Raw genomic sequence first — 16,824 nt, 5'->3', positions numbered from 1 at the left:
TTGCTATTTTGCCCTTTATCCAGATGGTGACTTGTGTTATCATCTGGTCGGAAGATAAATATATAAATTAAATAAATATAAATTAAAGAAAAACATTTAATCTAATGGTGATACATGTAACCTAATTAGTGGATTAAATTTATTGAATTAAATTAAATTTATGACCAATTTGATAGAATGTAAAGTATTGAGGATAAATGAAATGTATAAATATATCATTTTGTTAATTGTCACATCATTTCTATCGAAAGTTAACAGTTAGTGGCTAGATTGACATAATTTAAATAGTTAGGTGGTCTGATTGATGAAATTGAAAGATCGGTGACATAAGTAAAAGGGTTACATAGTTTGGTCATCAATGGTATAATTTACCCTTTTTATATTATTAATGAGTTATCATAAAATTTATATAAAACTATTATGAATGAGTTATCACAAAAAAAAATTATATATTTTTTATTATAGTTTAAGGTGATATATTTTAAATATCATAGTATTAATAAGTGTAAATATAATTTAAATATTATATTTTAAATTTGTGACATAATATCTAAAATGAATATTTTATCTTTTTAGAATCATTTTTAATAGCAATTTCAAACAATTAATTTTAAATTTCACTTTCAAAAATATTTTTAAAAATATTTTTACCGCACTTTTCAAATGTAATATCAAACTAGCATACACCGACTTAAATAAGTTAATATTATTATTTTTAAAATATTACAATAATTTAGTTAGATATCGGGTAATACTATTTATTTTATTTAAAATTTACAATAAATTATATCTGAAAAATATATCAAATATTAGAAAAATGATTTATACAATATCATATATAAAAGTTTTATCAAATAATAAATAATTATTTATATAATATAATTGAAACAATATAAAATATTTTTAAAAAATATTTCTAGATATAACCACTTTAAAAACAATTTTCTAAAATTTATTTCCAGTGAAAGAACTGAATGTAACGAAAAATAAATTAGTTATACTTATCAAAAAACAAAAAAGAGAAGCAAATTATATAGGTTAGAAAATCTCTAATTTCAGCCTAAGGTTAGGGTAAACACTTGTACTAGAGAAAAGCTAGGGATACTCCAAAACGACCAAAATTGAACCGATCACTGTCTTCCTAATCCTAAGTAGAATGGATTCATTGTCCAGACCTACGTTTTATATCATCCAATGATGATTGATCATGGATGATGATATATAATATGTGGTCGGGAATTAAGAGTTGAATCTGAACCCGCCACCAGCAATAAATACAAAGAAACTAATGAAAACTAATGAAAACCATAATCTTCATACTTTGTTTTGGTTAAATCTAAAAACCTTCAGCTTCTCGTTTCATTAAGAGACAAAGCATAGGGATTCTACTGAATTGCTGTTTTCTGTGGCATCCAATGAGAATCTCCGAAACGAAAGGAAAATGTAAATGAAAAATGTGTATGAAAGTTCTGAGGTGAGAAGCAGGTCCAAAAATTCAGCAACACATGGTTTTTCAGGGATTAAATGGAGACAATCAAACAGCCAAAGCTGTATTTTTGCAAATGGGGCATGAATTCTTCTGCATAAGCCATTGCTTAATGCAATTGAAGTGAAACTCATGACCACAGCCCAGCTTACCAAGCTCTTCTCCCTCAGCATAATCCTCCTGTGAACGGTTTCCATGAACATGAAATAGAAATTAATTTTAACCCATCTGTGCATAGGCCATTATTATTCATGGAGTAAGAAGAAATATACCTGACAGATACAGCAAGGTTCAATTTCTTCTGGTGGTCCGGACTGATATTTTCGACTTGTCAGATTGGCTAGAATAGTTTCCTCGCTTAGACCAGTGCAAACATTCCCAATTTGCTCCTCCAGTTCCAGCAGTTCCTATAAAATAAACGACAGGAGCTTTTAAAACCACGAGTAATTTCCATTGGACTCAAAATATTTAAATATTACCTCATATGACATGTTATCGACATCGAGGCGCATATCCTCAAGAATATCAGGCACCTCAGGCATGCCATACAAATATGAACCATCAATTACCATTACATCCTGCCATATATTCCATGTTGGTGCAAAACCAGTGTTGAACATTGATAATAGTAGCATTGATATCCTTCATATTCAAACATTGATGTTAATAAACAAGAAAAGCTTCAGTCTTACCTCAACTCGTAAGGCAGCAGGCATTCGTACAAGTCCGAAGGCATTGCGGTTGCGGAACTGTTATGAGAAAGGAAGGGTAGTTTAGTGGCAGCCAGTAATAAGAGACAATCTACTTAAGCACGACACATAAACATCGTATTGTAGAAATTTATATAATGGAAGCTATAGCTATGGGGATTGTAGTCTATGGAACAATACCTCAGATATCAGTCTTCTCCTTTGACCTGTATATAGTGGGACTCCAGAATGACGACCAGCTTGTCTCTCGGCTCTTGGTCCTAACCTCAGAGGAACCTGGGCAGGCCTGGCATCAGGGGAAGCACTAGGAAGTATTGGACAGAAACTCCCTCGCCTCCAGGACTCAGATGGATTGACAATATCTAGCCCTCTTTGTCCATATTGTGCAGCCATATTTGGAATAGGGGATCTTATGGATGAATTCGGTAGATGCCTGCTTGAACCAGATTGGATTCTTGAAGACGAGGCGTTTACATTCTCATTGACCAAGTTCAGGTTTGCTGGCACGTTTACAGCCTGATCAAGAGGGACGGAAGAAGGACCAACCCATGACAGGTTTGTTCCGTTCCAATAATGTTGCAGAGCTTGCGACGAGTTAGAGACTTGGACAAATGGCTGCACGGTTGAATTTACTAGCATCAGCGCCGTTGCTGAGATTGAAAGGGTAAAGGGGTGTTGGCCAGTTGGTTGTACTCTAGAATTGCTCGAGTTCCATGTCCACAGGTTTGTTGGTGTTGCAACCGGTTGATTTGCAGTTCTCAGACGGGTATTGCTTTGAAAGTTATATACTTGTCTAGCCTCACTTGGAAATTGATACGAGTTAGAGGATGTAGGCAAAGTAGCCCCAAGTCCTGAATGATCATTATTAGCTGCAGTTAAGCTGTTGATGCTGGCATTGTTTTGGGCCATAGTCATTGGCTGTTGAGAATTCTGAGCTTGACATGCAGAGCCTGAAGCCAATTCAGGCGCCTTTCTTTTGCATATAAGCCTTCTTTGACCCTCAACCGGAAGTTCATCTGGGCTTATATTTTCTTCAATAACATATCCAGCTACTCCTGAATAAATCATGACTGGACTCGAAGAACCACCAAGGGTTTGAATGTTATCACCACCTGATCCTATGTATGGTCCATTTCCCTGACTTGCATCAATACGGGTTCTTTCAGGATGTTCCACATCATTCAGATCAAAGCTATGTTGGAGAACACCAGAATCGGCCCCTAACGACGGTTCGATCGGGTCATTACCAGCGCTCCTGCTGTTATTTTGCAGAAGAGGGTTAAAACTTGTCTCAAATGTTTGAGTCGTGACAGTCTGATCACCGAGAGGCGAGAGCAAAAAGTCATCACCCAAGAATTGAGCAAAACCCACATGGTTTTGAGTATCGATATTAGAACTGGTTTGACCATTCCTTCTCATGGAAGTATGACCATCAGGAACCACATTATGTTGATCAGATCCAACATCACCATCAGAGTAAAAGTTTCCAGTTTGAAAAGGATTGGGGTTGTTGCCTTGACCTTGGCGTTTCATTCTTGCCTCAACTTCCTGCAAACAAATAATCCAAAAAATGACTTAGAAATTGAGTAACAACCTGGTTGAGTACAAGTGCAACGTGACAATATAAGATATGCATGATATCTGGATAAATGAGATTAATGTGCAAATAAAAGCAGATATTTGTTACATTAAAAGCTTCTTATTTTTCTTTTTCTTTCTTATTTTATTTTGTTCTTCCGTCGAGAAACTTATAAAATTAAATGAGATATTTAAATAATGGTTCGCAACCGCAATAGCTCTCGCTATACAATGGTAGCGCTGCTGTCCAATACCATTATTATATGACTGTAATACCCGTAATCACCGAAAACTTATCAAATTAACTTAATTAGGGATTTAAATAACGGTTCACAACCGCCATAGAGACTGCTATATAGCAGTAGCGGTGCGTTCGATACCATTATTATATGATTGTAATACACATGATCATCGCAAACTTTATCAAATTAACCTAATTAGAGATTTAAATAACGGTCCGTGATCGCAATAGCGTTCGCTATATAGATGTAGCGATGCAGTCTGGTACTATTATTATATAATCACAATACATGTAATCACTACAATAGTCCCACTATATCTACAATCGTAATAAACTCAGTAGAACTAAAAATACGATCACAACCACAATTTTAATCCATTACCTAATTCAAATCAAACTAACTAATAGTTTCCTGCTCTAGCCTAGATTCTCTAGTCATTCTCAATGTTTGGACATTCCAAACGAAAGAACAATAATTATTACTTATATTTTTACATGACAAAGACATAAATTAACAAGATTTTTAATGAGATAAAATAACAAAAAAAATTGTCCTTTTAATTTAGAAATTGTTGGATATTGTAATTTAAAATTTTAAAATATTTTAATTTATTTATTATTATGTGTTTGAGTTCAATGAATATATTTAAAATAGATTAATGTAGTAGTCATGTGTGAATGTACTTAACTAGCATACATGACACACTAATAGTCACAACATTTATATAAAATGTTGTATGTGATGTAGCATTTTATTTAAGTGAGTTTATTTATTCTTTAAAGGTTATTTATTTTCCATAAGATTATTTCTCTCTCATCCTTAGTTTTAAAAGGTGTAATGCTCACCGAGATGTAATGGTTCTCGGAGCTTAGGCGCAAGACGCATGGTGAAGGCGCGCGTCTTTCATAGACGAGGTATACTTTTTATACTAAAAGGTTTATAAGTCAATTCTAGATTATATCCGCATTCATTACCCACTGGTTCACTCATGGAGCAATTAATCTTCTTCATATTTTATTCCTTCACCATTGTTTATTCTCTCCTCAAGAGTCAAAACATATTTCTATTATTCACAAGACTCATTGCTTGTCCCACAAGTTAATTTGTTACGAGTTTGTTGTAGCCCTGATTTTTCTTGTTAGGTCAAACTAATAGTGTTGACGTGCTTAATCAAGACTATATACAAATAGCTTTGCTTAGTTTTACAAAATAACGACCTCCTCTTTTTGTTTATTAATGATATAGAGTTGAATTCATGCATTATAAAACAAAGAAATGTGTAGAGTCTCCTCGCATGGATCAACTCCTTAACTCTTGTCATTAATGTCGCTCGTATATTTACACATCATTGATTCATGCATTAAACAACAAAGAAATGTGTGTAGTCCCTGGTCTGGATCAATGCCTTAACTACTACCATTAGTGTGGATCGTGTATTCACACATCACTTTTGTTTAATAAATCTATTTGCAATGTTTTTAAAACCGGACCAAATATTGAACCGGTGAAGGTATTAGTTCACTGGTTCAACCGGGTTCAGCTGCAGTTGAACCGTATTTTATATAAAATAATATTTTTTTTAAATTTTACATAATATTCAAAGCAGTATTAATATATATGTAACACTTTTTTTTAAATTTACAATATTAAAAGGTATAAAAATATCACAAGTCATAACATATATAAATTAAAAACCATAAAATCAAGTGAAACAAAATGATTCAAATCAACTATAACATAATATTTAAGGTAAACCATATTAAATAATAAATATAATTATATAACTATAATCAAAAAAATAAAATTGGGGCTTAAAAAATCATAACAAATGATGTCATTTGGTTTAATTTTTTTTTTAAAAATAATCCCACATGGCTAAGAAACATAGAAGAACATCCCAAAAGTTTAAAGAGTAAAAATATGAGAACAAAACAATATCACATGGCTAAGAAACATAGAAGAGCATCACAACTTACTTCTATAAATAATAGAGGTAATTTGACATTCAAAATCATGGAGCCTTTCGGTTAGCACAGAGCGAACTATTCTTTCGCTTCAATTGAGCTCCAATTTTAGGCTTCAATCGAACTTCTAAAATTTTTTTTGAGTTCGAGCCTTTTCGAGTTCAAGTTCTAATATTATATTTCGAGTTCGAGTTGAACTTGATAATTTTTAGCTCGTGAGTTTTTGAGTCGAGTTGAACTTACTTTTAAAGTTTTTGAGTTCGAGTTGAGCTCAGCAATACTCGAATTTGACTTGACTCGTTGAACAAACGACATCGTTTGGTTTAATTTTTTTTAAAAGAAAAAAGTGAACTGGCGGTTTTACCGGTTTTTAGCCGGTTCTATCGGTTTTCAGCTGGTTCATTGCCAGACCGGTTTTGTGAGGTAACTGGATCAGACAGCCACCGGTTCATGGTTCAACCGGTTGAATCAACCGGTCCGGTCCGGTTTTGATAACCATGTCTATTTGTTTATTTTGCTTCATATATCCTTTCTTCTTCTTCCACTTTACCATCTCCTTTTACTTTGTTTCTTTGGCTTCTTTGTTGTTTAAAGCTTTATTCCTAAGGTGACATAAGCGTGTGCTTAGTACCTATATAGAAAAACCCTCGAAGCACGTGTTTGGGAGGGCTTCGCGTTATGTGCTAAACCTACTTATCCAAAAGCATTTTGCTCTACACCTACGTGCGCTTGGCGCCTTAGGCACACATTGGTACACTTTTGGAAACTAAGCTTCTATCTCCTCCTAACAAAATAGTATTAGAGTTTAATTCGATAGTTAAAGAAAATGACCAACAATAGATTGTTTTAATATTATTTTTTATCTTATAAAACAACATCATAAAAATTAGTGTCTTCCTATGAAGCTCTACTTAACTAGACTTCGAACTTGAAACTATTTATAACATTAAAGAGTGTACTTCCGTTACTCCAATAATTTCTATAATTGAGTTCAAATTTTGTTGAAGGATAAAAGAACCAAATTGTCCTTCCATGAACCCTAAACTTACAGAGTATATTATAAATAAAGAAGATAAATTGAAGTTTGTGAAAATTTAAGATGATGTGAGAGATATTTTTATAAAATCTTTGAAGGTTAAACATTTTCGAAAAGTATGTAGAAAAATTGGCATGATAAAAAAGTTTCTAAGTAGTGTTGGATTTTGTAATTTGAAATTTCAGAATATTTTAGTCTATTTACTTCTATGTATGTGTCTGATGAATGTATCTAGAATAGACGAATGAAGTAGTCATAAAACTCAATTAAAACCCTATATAAATTATTGTTCATAACGAAATATTATATGTAAGTGAATGAAAGCATAATATAAGTGGTTTCATTTCTTCCCTAAAGATGGTGCATTTTCCACAAGTTTATCATTATCTTTCATGAATTAACAATTGCATGATATATTTCAGTTCCAATGCAAAGACGCCTGGACGTCGTGCCTCATTCCTTCAAAAGATCATATTATAGACTTAACCCTGTACAACTAAACCTAGCAGGATAAACATGAATGAAGTACTTAGCCCTATACTAAGTTATGTAAGTCTAAACAAATAATGTCTGCAAGAATCCAATAAACTAAACATAGATAGAGCATTTAACTATTCATTTTGAACTCTAGACTTAAAAAAGATGGTTGTCTATTTGCAAGAAGAATAATTACAGGCACATAAAATTATCAAAGTTAATGTGCCAAGCTCACTGCAATCTTAACTATCTTGTTAGCCTTATAGATTATGCTAGCAGTCTATAAAATTACTGGGACATATCAAACTCTTTAAGACACAATTAAGCAGAAATTCATAACTTAAAAAAAGATGCCAATTAGCATAAGATATCTATATAAAATGTGTATAATAAATAATTGAGAAAACACATTGCACCTGCATGATAGTAGGGAAGTTTGTATCATAAATTTCAAAGACTTCACATATGAAATATGGAGTAAAACATAAAAAACCAGAGAAGGGTTTAATGCCATAGTTGTTTCAAATCCCATTACAATATTGAGAAATTAAGTTGATTTATTATTGATCTAGGGGTAGGTAAATAAGAAAAACAAAAATTAAATCTAGAAGAAAAAAATAAAGTATTAGATTAATGAAGGAAAATCAAAAGAATGTACTCAAAATCTGGTCCTGATGATCTAGCCAACCTGAATCACCGACAACAAGGATCGGAATGAAAGAGTAAAGTTGAAAGAAACTTAATTGACAAATATCTCACCTTGAGATGTAAACGATTGAGAAAACGTTTTTAAAAAATGATTTCATAGATTTCTTAGGGGCAAAACTCAAGTATGAAAAAAAGATCAACATGCATTATTCCCCATGCCATACGTATGACCTCTGGCTGATAAAAAATCCATGAGATACTCACATTTAACCCTCATTTTCTTTTGATTAAAACAAATCAATTTGCTGGTGAGTGATTTCATTAACCCAAGTTAAAAATAACGATGAAAGAGGGCAGATTAAAAACAAATAAGATTGAACGCAAAGTACAATCTGAAAGCTCTGAATCATATATAAAACCAAGCCTCTTATTTTGCGTTCAATCTTTAGGAAATTTTAGGAAAAAAAGGAACTGAAGAAACAAAATCCATTGATACCATAAAACCAAATTCCATTCATGAACAAACACCAAAATTAAACACACGTATAAATTTTAAAACCAAATGACTTGACACAAAGGAAGATCGAAGAAAAGGGTTTGTACCGAAAGCGACGATGGAAACAGGAAGTGAAATCCTTATAGCAAACAGACTCATTCTTTAACTATCCACAGAGCCCTTTAGGTTTTGGGTTCTCTTTTCTTCCTCCACTGGATACTTATCTGGAACTTTAATTTTATTCAAATGATAAAGAAGTGGTTATATGGTGTTTAATGATAAGAGTGAAAAACAGGAGAGAAATGCATGTTTTTGGATATATTTAAGCGAACTTTCCAATGAAGGATTGGGGTCATAATTACAAAGGAACAAGAGACAAATATGGCAGTAAGCAGGTGTCACGGTTGGCCGTTAATCAATTGGAGAGACTGCGTTATCGGACTCTTCCACTGGGACAGCCTCGATTCAGTCTTTCCCCCTCCAATTTAGCATTATTTTTGCAATGTAATAATCATTCTCCATTTTTTTTATCAGGATTCCTCGAAACATAGTACAAACTTGGCTCTTTTACCGTCAGCCGATAGTTTCTTGAGATTTTTTTCTCTTCAGTTCTCGTTCATCCTCTCTTCGTTTTTTGGTTTCCCACTCTCTTTCATTAATCTGGTCGTTTCAAACTTTCCTTAATAGAAATATTTCCTTAATGGCTGAGTTATCTTTTATTACGATTATTTATTTATTTATTTACTTATCAATGTATTTAATTTGGCTTTAATATTCGAATATATAAATTTCTATTTTTTTATTAATATAATATCTCTAAAATTATTTATGAAAATGACAGTTACTTTTATCACTTAGAATGAAGGGGTACACTGTAACACCTCAAAATTCAGTCTAGTCGTTTTGGGTTTATCCGAAAGATAAATGGATCATGTGGAGGTTTCAATTAAAATTGTTGGCCCAATTGGACTTAATTGGTTTGTAATTGAGCCCAAAAAGTTATAAAAGGGGAATTTTTGCATAGAAGACAAATAGGAGGCACCAAAAGTGTATTTATCCCATTATTGAAAAATAAGTTAATATTTTGGGATTTTATGACATGTTGGGTGTGAGTTTAAGAGGAAAAGGTTGAATCCTTTCACCCTTATCTTTTCTTCCTTTTTTCTTTCTTTCTTCATCTTTTCTTCTCCATTCTTCATTCTAAGTGTCATAGTTAAAGGTGAGCCCATTGAACCCTTTTATACTCATTTTAAACTTCAAATTCATCCATAATCCCTTCTACCTTCTTTTTGCTAAAGAAATCATTGGTCTCTATGTTGGCTAGAGAAAGTGGGGGTTTAGTATCCGAATCTTAAAGAAAGCGAGTGTGGTTAAGCAATGAACTTCATTTCAAATTATGTAGCTAAGATGGTGTCTTACTAATCCTTTATGATGTTATGACTTGCATAAGATTCTTTGTTGAGATTTGGGTGTTTAAGCATGTTAGGGTTTTTCCTTGATTTATACCATAAATGATGTTTTTGTTGAAAATATATTACTTTTATAGTGCTAGACGGCCCTAAATAATTTTCATAAGCTTTAGGAGATGATTTGGGACAAAACTAGGGTTTTTGGGAGAATTCTTGAGTGTTTCTCGAGCCTTATTATGGTTTTTCTTGGTTGTAGTATCGATATTGTTCATATTCTAGGTGAAAACTGGGTTTTCTCTGCCACGATATCGATACTGGTTGAACTAGTATCGATACTGGTATTTTAGTATCGATACTGAGGGTAAGAGTTCAATACGAGATGCACATTATTGATACCAAATACTTAATATCAATACCAAAAGGTTGATATCCACACTGGATGAATTGATATCCATATCAGAAGGCTGATATCCATATCAAATAGACTAGTATACTTACAGGTGGTTTGGTATCCATACTGAAAGGTTTAGTATTCATACCAAAGGCTTGAGATCAATATCGAAGGTTGATAAAGGACTATAAATACCCTTAAGAGTGGTGAATGACCAAAATATCTGAACGTGTCATAAATTACCAAAATACCCTTAGTGGATAAGAAACTTTAAAAAATACCCTTAAAGGGATGTGTATCAAACAATCACGAATGATATATCATTATGAAGGATATGCTTGTAAGCGAGACGTGTATCATATGGATAATGTGATAGAAGAATTGTTCACCACATGAACATCAAGAAACTAAAAGTGCATAAGTTGCCCCTTTAGTTCAAGATTAAACAGAAGAAAAGTGTGGCGAGGGTGACTAGAGAGTGTCGTTATCGGATAACCTACCTGAGTTGGGTGTCAAGATGGAAACAATACACCAAGTGAGTATTGGTAATAATAATCATCGTAAAAGTATAAAATGTTTATAAAGCTCATTAAAGATGAAAATGACTAAAATACCTTTGGGTGTTACATAAATAGAATATAGTAGCTTAACGAACTAATGATGTAACAAAATAATAAAACCTTTCAAAACATTCTAGATGAGAGAACAAGAAAAATAATAGTGAGTGAGGGGATGACCTCACTTGAGTGTGATAAATTATGCTAGTGAGTAGCTGAGCTACCTTAGTTTCCATAGTGTGGCATTGGTTGTATTGAGTGTGGCCTTAGGCCACCCAACTATGCATGTGTGATTGTAGTATTATTTTACAACAAATATTCTTAATGCTTGGCATGACGACTGTGTAAAACTGATCCAATACTATGTTTGAGCGGGAATTATATCGAGACTTATGTGAGACCGAGTTCCTCTCTATGATTTACCTCAGTTATAAATAGTATTTAACATCTATGTGAGACCAGGTACTAAGAGTGTGTAGCATTTAGAGAATGCACTCATGGAGAGGCCCTTAGTAGAGGACTAAGGGAAGCATAAGACTCTTACTATAATGGTAGAACAATTAAACTTTAAGTAGGTAGGACTTGATTATGATCATGCATGTACCTACTTCTTATTAGCTTGTCTTCTAGCATGCTTATGTTTATGAGACATATGATGCTGGTATAGATTAGTGATTATACTAATAAGCTTTGTAAGCTCAATGTTCGGATGTTTTCGTTCATAGGTTAGTAGATTGAGCTGTTTGGGAAACATTATCAAAACAGGATTTCCAATATCTCTTCTAGAATATTATACTATAGCTTTTAGTGGGCATGTGTATTCATAGAACCTTACTTATTTATTTGGATTTGTAAACTTTGAGTTGTATTATTTGTTTTAAATTATGTATCAAACAACTCCGGTTTGTAAAAGTATTGAATGATGGTTACAAATGTCTATTTTGGAAAATATATAATGGTTTAAATGAAAATGGAAAAACTTTTTAAATTTAGTGGTTGTCTTAGTAGCTTAGTATGACACTTTAGGTTCAATCGAGTTTAGGGTGTTACGAGCTTAGGTTGAGTCAGTCTTAGGACCCAATGGTTGGTTATAGTAAGGTGTCTGTGGAAGCATTCCTCTTGGTTCTAGAAATACTCTTATAAGTCCGAAATTCTAATGTTTCTTCTCTTTGACTATGTTTTTTTAGATTTTATGATGGCCAATGGTTCTAAGTGTAGTCTTAGGGATTTGGATGAAGAGTCGTGCCTCTTATCCTAGTACTACAAGTGATGAGTTTCTTCCTAGGGCAAAGGCTTATGTTGTTCCAATAGACGCAAGAGTCACATAGGTTATTTTCTTTAGCAATTTAACTTCCACTCTTAGGAAGATAATGTACATTATTCTTAGAGCTCAAATTGTTCGATTGATCACTTTGAGTACCTTAGAACCAGAAGAGTCCCTAGTAGAGAGACTATGTAGGTACAAGACAGTTAACTTAGATGGTTTAGATGATTATTCATTTTTTGTCAAACAATGGTTGAAGGAGACCATAAGAACCTTGGGACAACTTCACGTTACCCTAGACGATAAGTTAGAGTGTGCCATCGCTTTGCTCAAGGGTGAAGCTATCGACCAGTGAGAGACTATAGAGATGGCTCTATAGCTAGAGATGCATATGTGGGATCAATTTTTAAGAGATTTTAGAGGCATTTATATCATGAAAGTACACATAGATGGGTTGGGGATGTAGTTCTCTAAGTTAGTTCAGGGGGATCACTTAGTGTACGAGTACAGAGAGATTTTCTTTCATTTAGTCATTATGCTCCAGAGTCGGTGATGTCGGAAGGACCTATATTTGATTGTGGTTCTAGGAAGGAAGCAAACACCATTCAATTAAGTGAAGTCTTCAAATGAGATAGGCTTGGAAGGTTAATGTAAATGGTGCAAGGGTGAGCTTGAAATGATGAAATAGAGGGATGGTTTTGGATATTTATGGGTGTGGTGTAGGCTTATGAAAGAAAGGGATGTTGAAGTGAAGTAGTATCTTAGAGAAGGCTCAAAGAAGAACCTATGTTAAAGAACATAGACCCAACCTTTATATTATTCTTAAAAGGTTGGTAAATAATGACTAAGAGATAGGAACCACAAGTGTCTATGGAAATAGAAGGGTTTGACGCCACAAGTATTATTACTTGATATGTCGATAAATTCAAAAAATGACTAAGAAGAGAGAATAACCTCACACTTGTATTAATGATCAAAGGATGATGTCTTACAATACAAATGGTTATCATATTTATAGGAAATGTAAAGGTTTGTCCGAATGATTAGATGATGTTTCTACAAGCCTTTTTTTTCTTTCATTAATACAAGATGAGTCAAATACAAATTAAAATAAGAGAGGTGTTGGTTCGACTAGTACGAGGGGTAATGATCCTTAGTTGAATGGTGATGAAACCCATCATGTCAGTGCCTAAGTGAATGGTTATCTCTTTTCATTTGAATTTGGGTGCCTAAGAATGTTACATGATAAGCCTTTATGTGGATGTGCGCTAGAGAGCTCATTGGGTCACATGTCTTTCACGCCTTAGGTCATATGATAAGCTTGATGTCACATGTTCTTCATGCCTAAGAATGGTTCTAGGTTCAGCCATGGTGCTCACTTGATGCTCGGGTGACTAGGTGAATGGCAATTAGGTAATTAGGTGAGTGTGAGCTAGAATAAATCAAGATAACTAGTTAGTGACTTTTTCACTTACTCAACTACCCTATCAACTACTCCCCAGCTGGTTCCAGTCCTTAGCTTAGCTACTAAGTCCTCAGCTAGTCTCTAGCTACTTTCAGCTCCTATTTAGCTTCTTTGTTAGCCTCGAGCTAAGATTTTCACGTTTTGAGCTCCCTTTAGCTAAGTTATATTTCTTGTCCTTACTTTGAGCTAGTTTTGAGCTACCATGCTTTGATTTTTGCTTAACCGGTTTGCCATATGATGACTCACCAATGTGTACACTTATGTAAGTGATGAAAATAATCAAGTTAGATGTGTATGAGCTAGAATTAATCTAAATACATGTTTTTGCCTATGTTAACTATGCAAATGAGCTAAGATAAGCTAAGAATGAATTCATGAGGTAACATAAAATGATATAAGCTAAGTGTAGATATGAATAGACTATATAATAATGGATAATCATGGTATATTCATAAAACAAGTTATAAATGAATGTGTAACGTAGCATATGCATAAAATAAGTTAAGTATAAGAATGTGGGGCTTCTATCATGCTAAGAACTTAGTGAATATGCATATTATGATATTTAACATATATAATATTTAACCTAAGCATAAAATGTATGACATAAGGTATGATAACATAATTATAGTGAATAAAAAATGTTACATAATGCAAATGTCTAAAGTATAGCATAATGTGATTAAGTATGAATGATAAGAGAAAATATGAAAGGTATTCGAAAACTCCCTTGTCCTTTAACCGTGAGCGACTTAATGAAACAAAGAAGAAGAGTAGTAGGTGTAATAATATGAGTGTACTATACCTTTCTTTGAGGCAATTTGCCTTTAAATTGGAATTCCTTGTTTCTTCTACATTCCTTTCCATAAAGGTACTTGAATCATTTTTTCAATTATACCACATTTCTTTATTCAAGGTTGAATGTTTGATGTCTTCTTGTATAGGGCCTCTATTTTAATGAATGAGAGTTTTCTCTTCCTTTGAACCATGTTCCTTCACCTGTTTCCTTTCGAATAATTTTTTTTTAAATGTGTCTTTTCATAAAGATTTTCCATAGGTCTTTCTTTGGATAGTAAGTTGCGAATAGATACCTTTTTAGAAAAGTCTTTTTCAATAGACACACTATTTTGGAAAAGTCTTTTTCAATTGACATACCTTTTGAAAGTTGCCTTTCACGTGAACCATCCTGCAAAATGAAAGAATATGTTGTTTGAGATGAAAGGTTACTTACCTTTTGGAGTCCTTTATTTGAAACAACATGATTCTTCAATTCAAATTGTGTCCCTGACTCCAATCATCACGATCCGTCCTAAAAGTATTAATCTTTTTACTTTATTTCTTTAAATCAACACATCATTTGGTGAAAAGGTTACCATTTATGGTTTTTTCATCCTTTAACTTAGGAATGATTTGAACTTTCTTCAAGGCTTCAATTCTCATTTTCATGTGTAATTGATCATTTTGCACTTTATTGGGGTGACAATGTTGCTAATGTAACCTTGCGTCCTTCATGCTTGAATGTTTGTTGGTTGGTATAAAAATCATGAATAGTTTTCCTATCATATTGCCATGGCCTCCCAAGTAGGATATGCCTTGCGTGTATAGAAACCATATCACAAAGAACTTCATCTTTGTACCTTTCAATGGAAAATGAGATTAAAACTTTCTTGGTCATATTAAACTCACCTCTTTCATTGAGCCCTTGTAACTTGTATGGAGTTGGATGCTTCAATCTCTCCAAAGCCAACTTGTCAACCATGATGGTACTTGCCACATTTGTACAACTTCCATCGTCTATAATCATAAAGCACACTTTACCTTTGACACTGCACCTTTTGTGAAATATGTTTTCTCTTTCCTGCTCCTCCTTGTCCTTTTATTTGTTCAAGGGTCTGTTCACGACCAACAACTCACCATTAACAACAATTTCTAATTCTTCTTCTTACTCTTCAAAGATTTCTTCTATACTTTCTTCATGGATCTTGTCTTCAAAGTCAGAAGCAACTTCATCATCATCCAATAGCAACATAGTGTTTTGATTGGGAGACATATTAGCAATATTCCCTCTTCCTAAGAACTTGAAACATTTGATGTCTTTTTTTCTCTCAGAATTGCTTGTTTGTTTCTCCATGTTTTGGTTATTCTCCACTATAGCTTGCTTTGGTCTTTGAGTCTCCATATTCTTCTTGATTTGTAAAGGAGTTTGACTTATGAAGTTGTTTCCTTCTTTCTCCATTTTTTGGAAGAAGTACTACCTTGGTTGAGAGACCGCCTTTGGAGTTGCCTTTCTATCTTCATTTCATACCATCCAAACCATTTTCATTCGATTAATTATGGAATTCAAAACATGTTAAACCTTAGTATCCCAATCAATATATATTTCAAGATCTATTTTTCCTTGGAATAGAGGGATATTTGCTCTTATGTTGTTAAGGTTTTCATCTAAGAAATGAAGTCTTCATTGGCCCCTCACAATGCTCCTCCCTGATTCTTGTGAAACTTGGTAAACTTCAGTGATGTCTACATCTTTAAATTATTTATCATCTTGTCTCGGTTGGGGTTATCTTATATGATTGTCTATGGATTCTTCAATTTGGTATATCTGTTCATGTAGAGGTTCAAGTTCCAATCTGATTAACCTTGACATCTCTCACATGATTGCTTGTGCTTAGAGATTAGGTGCTTCTCCACGGGGTGATTGACTTGATTCTCGAGACATGTTTAGTGAAAATAAAGAAAAGAACGCATAATAGACCTTACCAAAGTACTCTCACAAAGCCTTACGAGAACACTCTGAAGAAACTTGAAATGTCACTTAATTCACTCGTGTTTACACTAAGGACTTTATGATTTTAACACGTCCTCTTATGATCTCACTGTTAGGACCGTTGACGTACCCCATGGTGCAGTGAAAACAAAAATCGACGGTCTCACCAGCGATCCAAGTATGAAAAACTAAATCGGGAGAAAGGGATGCGAATACTTACAACGGGTTCCTTTGAAAAACAACAATGACAACAGTGAATACTGGTGGTGTAGATCGGTTCGAAACGTAAGCCTCCACGAAATCACGTCTCGGCCTCTACTCAGTTCACCCGATT

At 33.6% G+C, this 16,824-nt stretch overlaps 1 protein-coding gene across 1 annotated transcript; it reads right to left on the bottom strand.

Annotated features, from left to right (window-relative positions):
• Window positions 1-1,534: 1,534 nt before the first annotated feature.
• LOC120171817 (E3 ubiquitin-protein ligase MBR2-like) lies at window positions 1,535-15,959 on the bottom strand. Its single transcript, XM_039179458.1, has 8 exons — window positions 15,692-15,959; window positions 15,361-15,517; window positions 14,879-14,909; window positions 2,377-3,744; window positions 2,179-2,235; window positions 1,966-2,064; window positions 1,759-1,893; window positions 1,535-1,666 (listed from the first exon to the last, which is right to left on the bottom strand). Exons 1-8 carry the CDS (start codon window positions 15,957-15,959, stop codon window positions 1,535-1,537), a joined length of 2,247 nt encoding a protein of 748 aa, XP_039035389.1.
• Window positions 15,960-16,824: the final 865 nt, after the last annotated feature.

This window comes from Hibiscus syriacus, unplaced genomic scaffold (genome assembly GCF_006381635.1).
Source record: "Hibiscus syriacus cultivar Baekdansim isolate YM2019G1 unplaced genomic scaffold, ASM638163v2 tig00111837_pilon, whole genome shotgun sequence".
Classification (NCBI taxonomy): Eukaryota; Viridiplantae; Streptophyta; class Magnoliopsida; order Malvales; family Malvaceae; genus Hibiscus; species Hibiscus syriacus.
The sequence above is the reverse complement of the archived record's forward strand: the minus strand, read 5'-3'. Positions and strand labels throughout refer to the sequence as shown.

Bases quoted from the DNA above. Each gene is read 5' to 3' on its own strand.
- LOC120171817 (XM_039179458.1), bottom strand. From the start codon at position 15,959: ATGGAGAAAGAAGGAAACAACTTCATAAGTCAAACTCCTTTACAAATC. The intron at 15,518-15,691 runs GTATAGAAGAAA...TTATGATTATAG, and splicing joins AGACAAGATCCATGAAGAAA to ACGATGGAAGTTGTACAAAT. The intron at 2,236-2,376 runs GTATTGTTCCAT...TTCTCATAACAG, and splicing joins GGAGAAGACTGATATCTGAG to TTCCGCAACCGCAATGCCTT.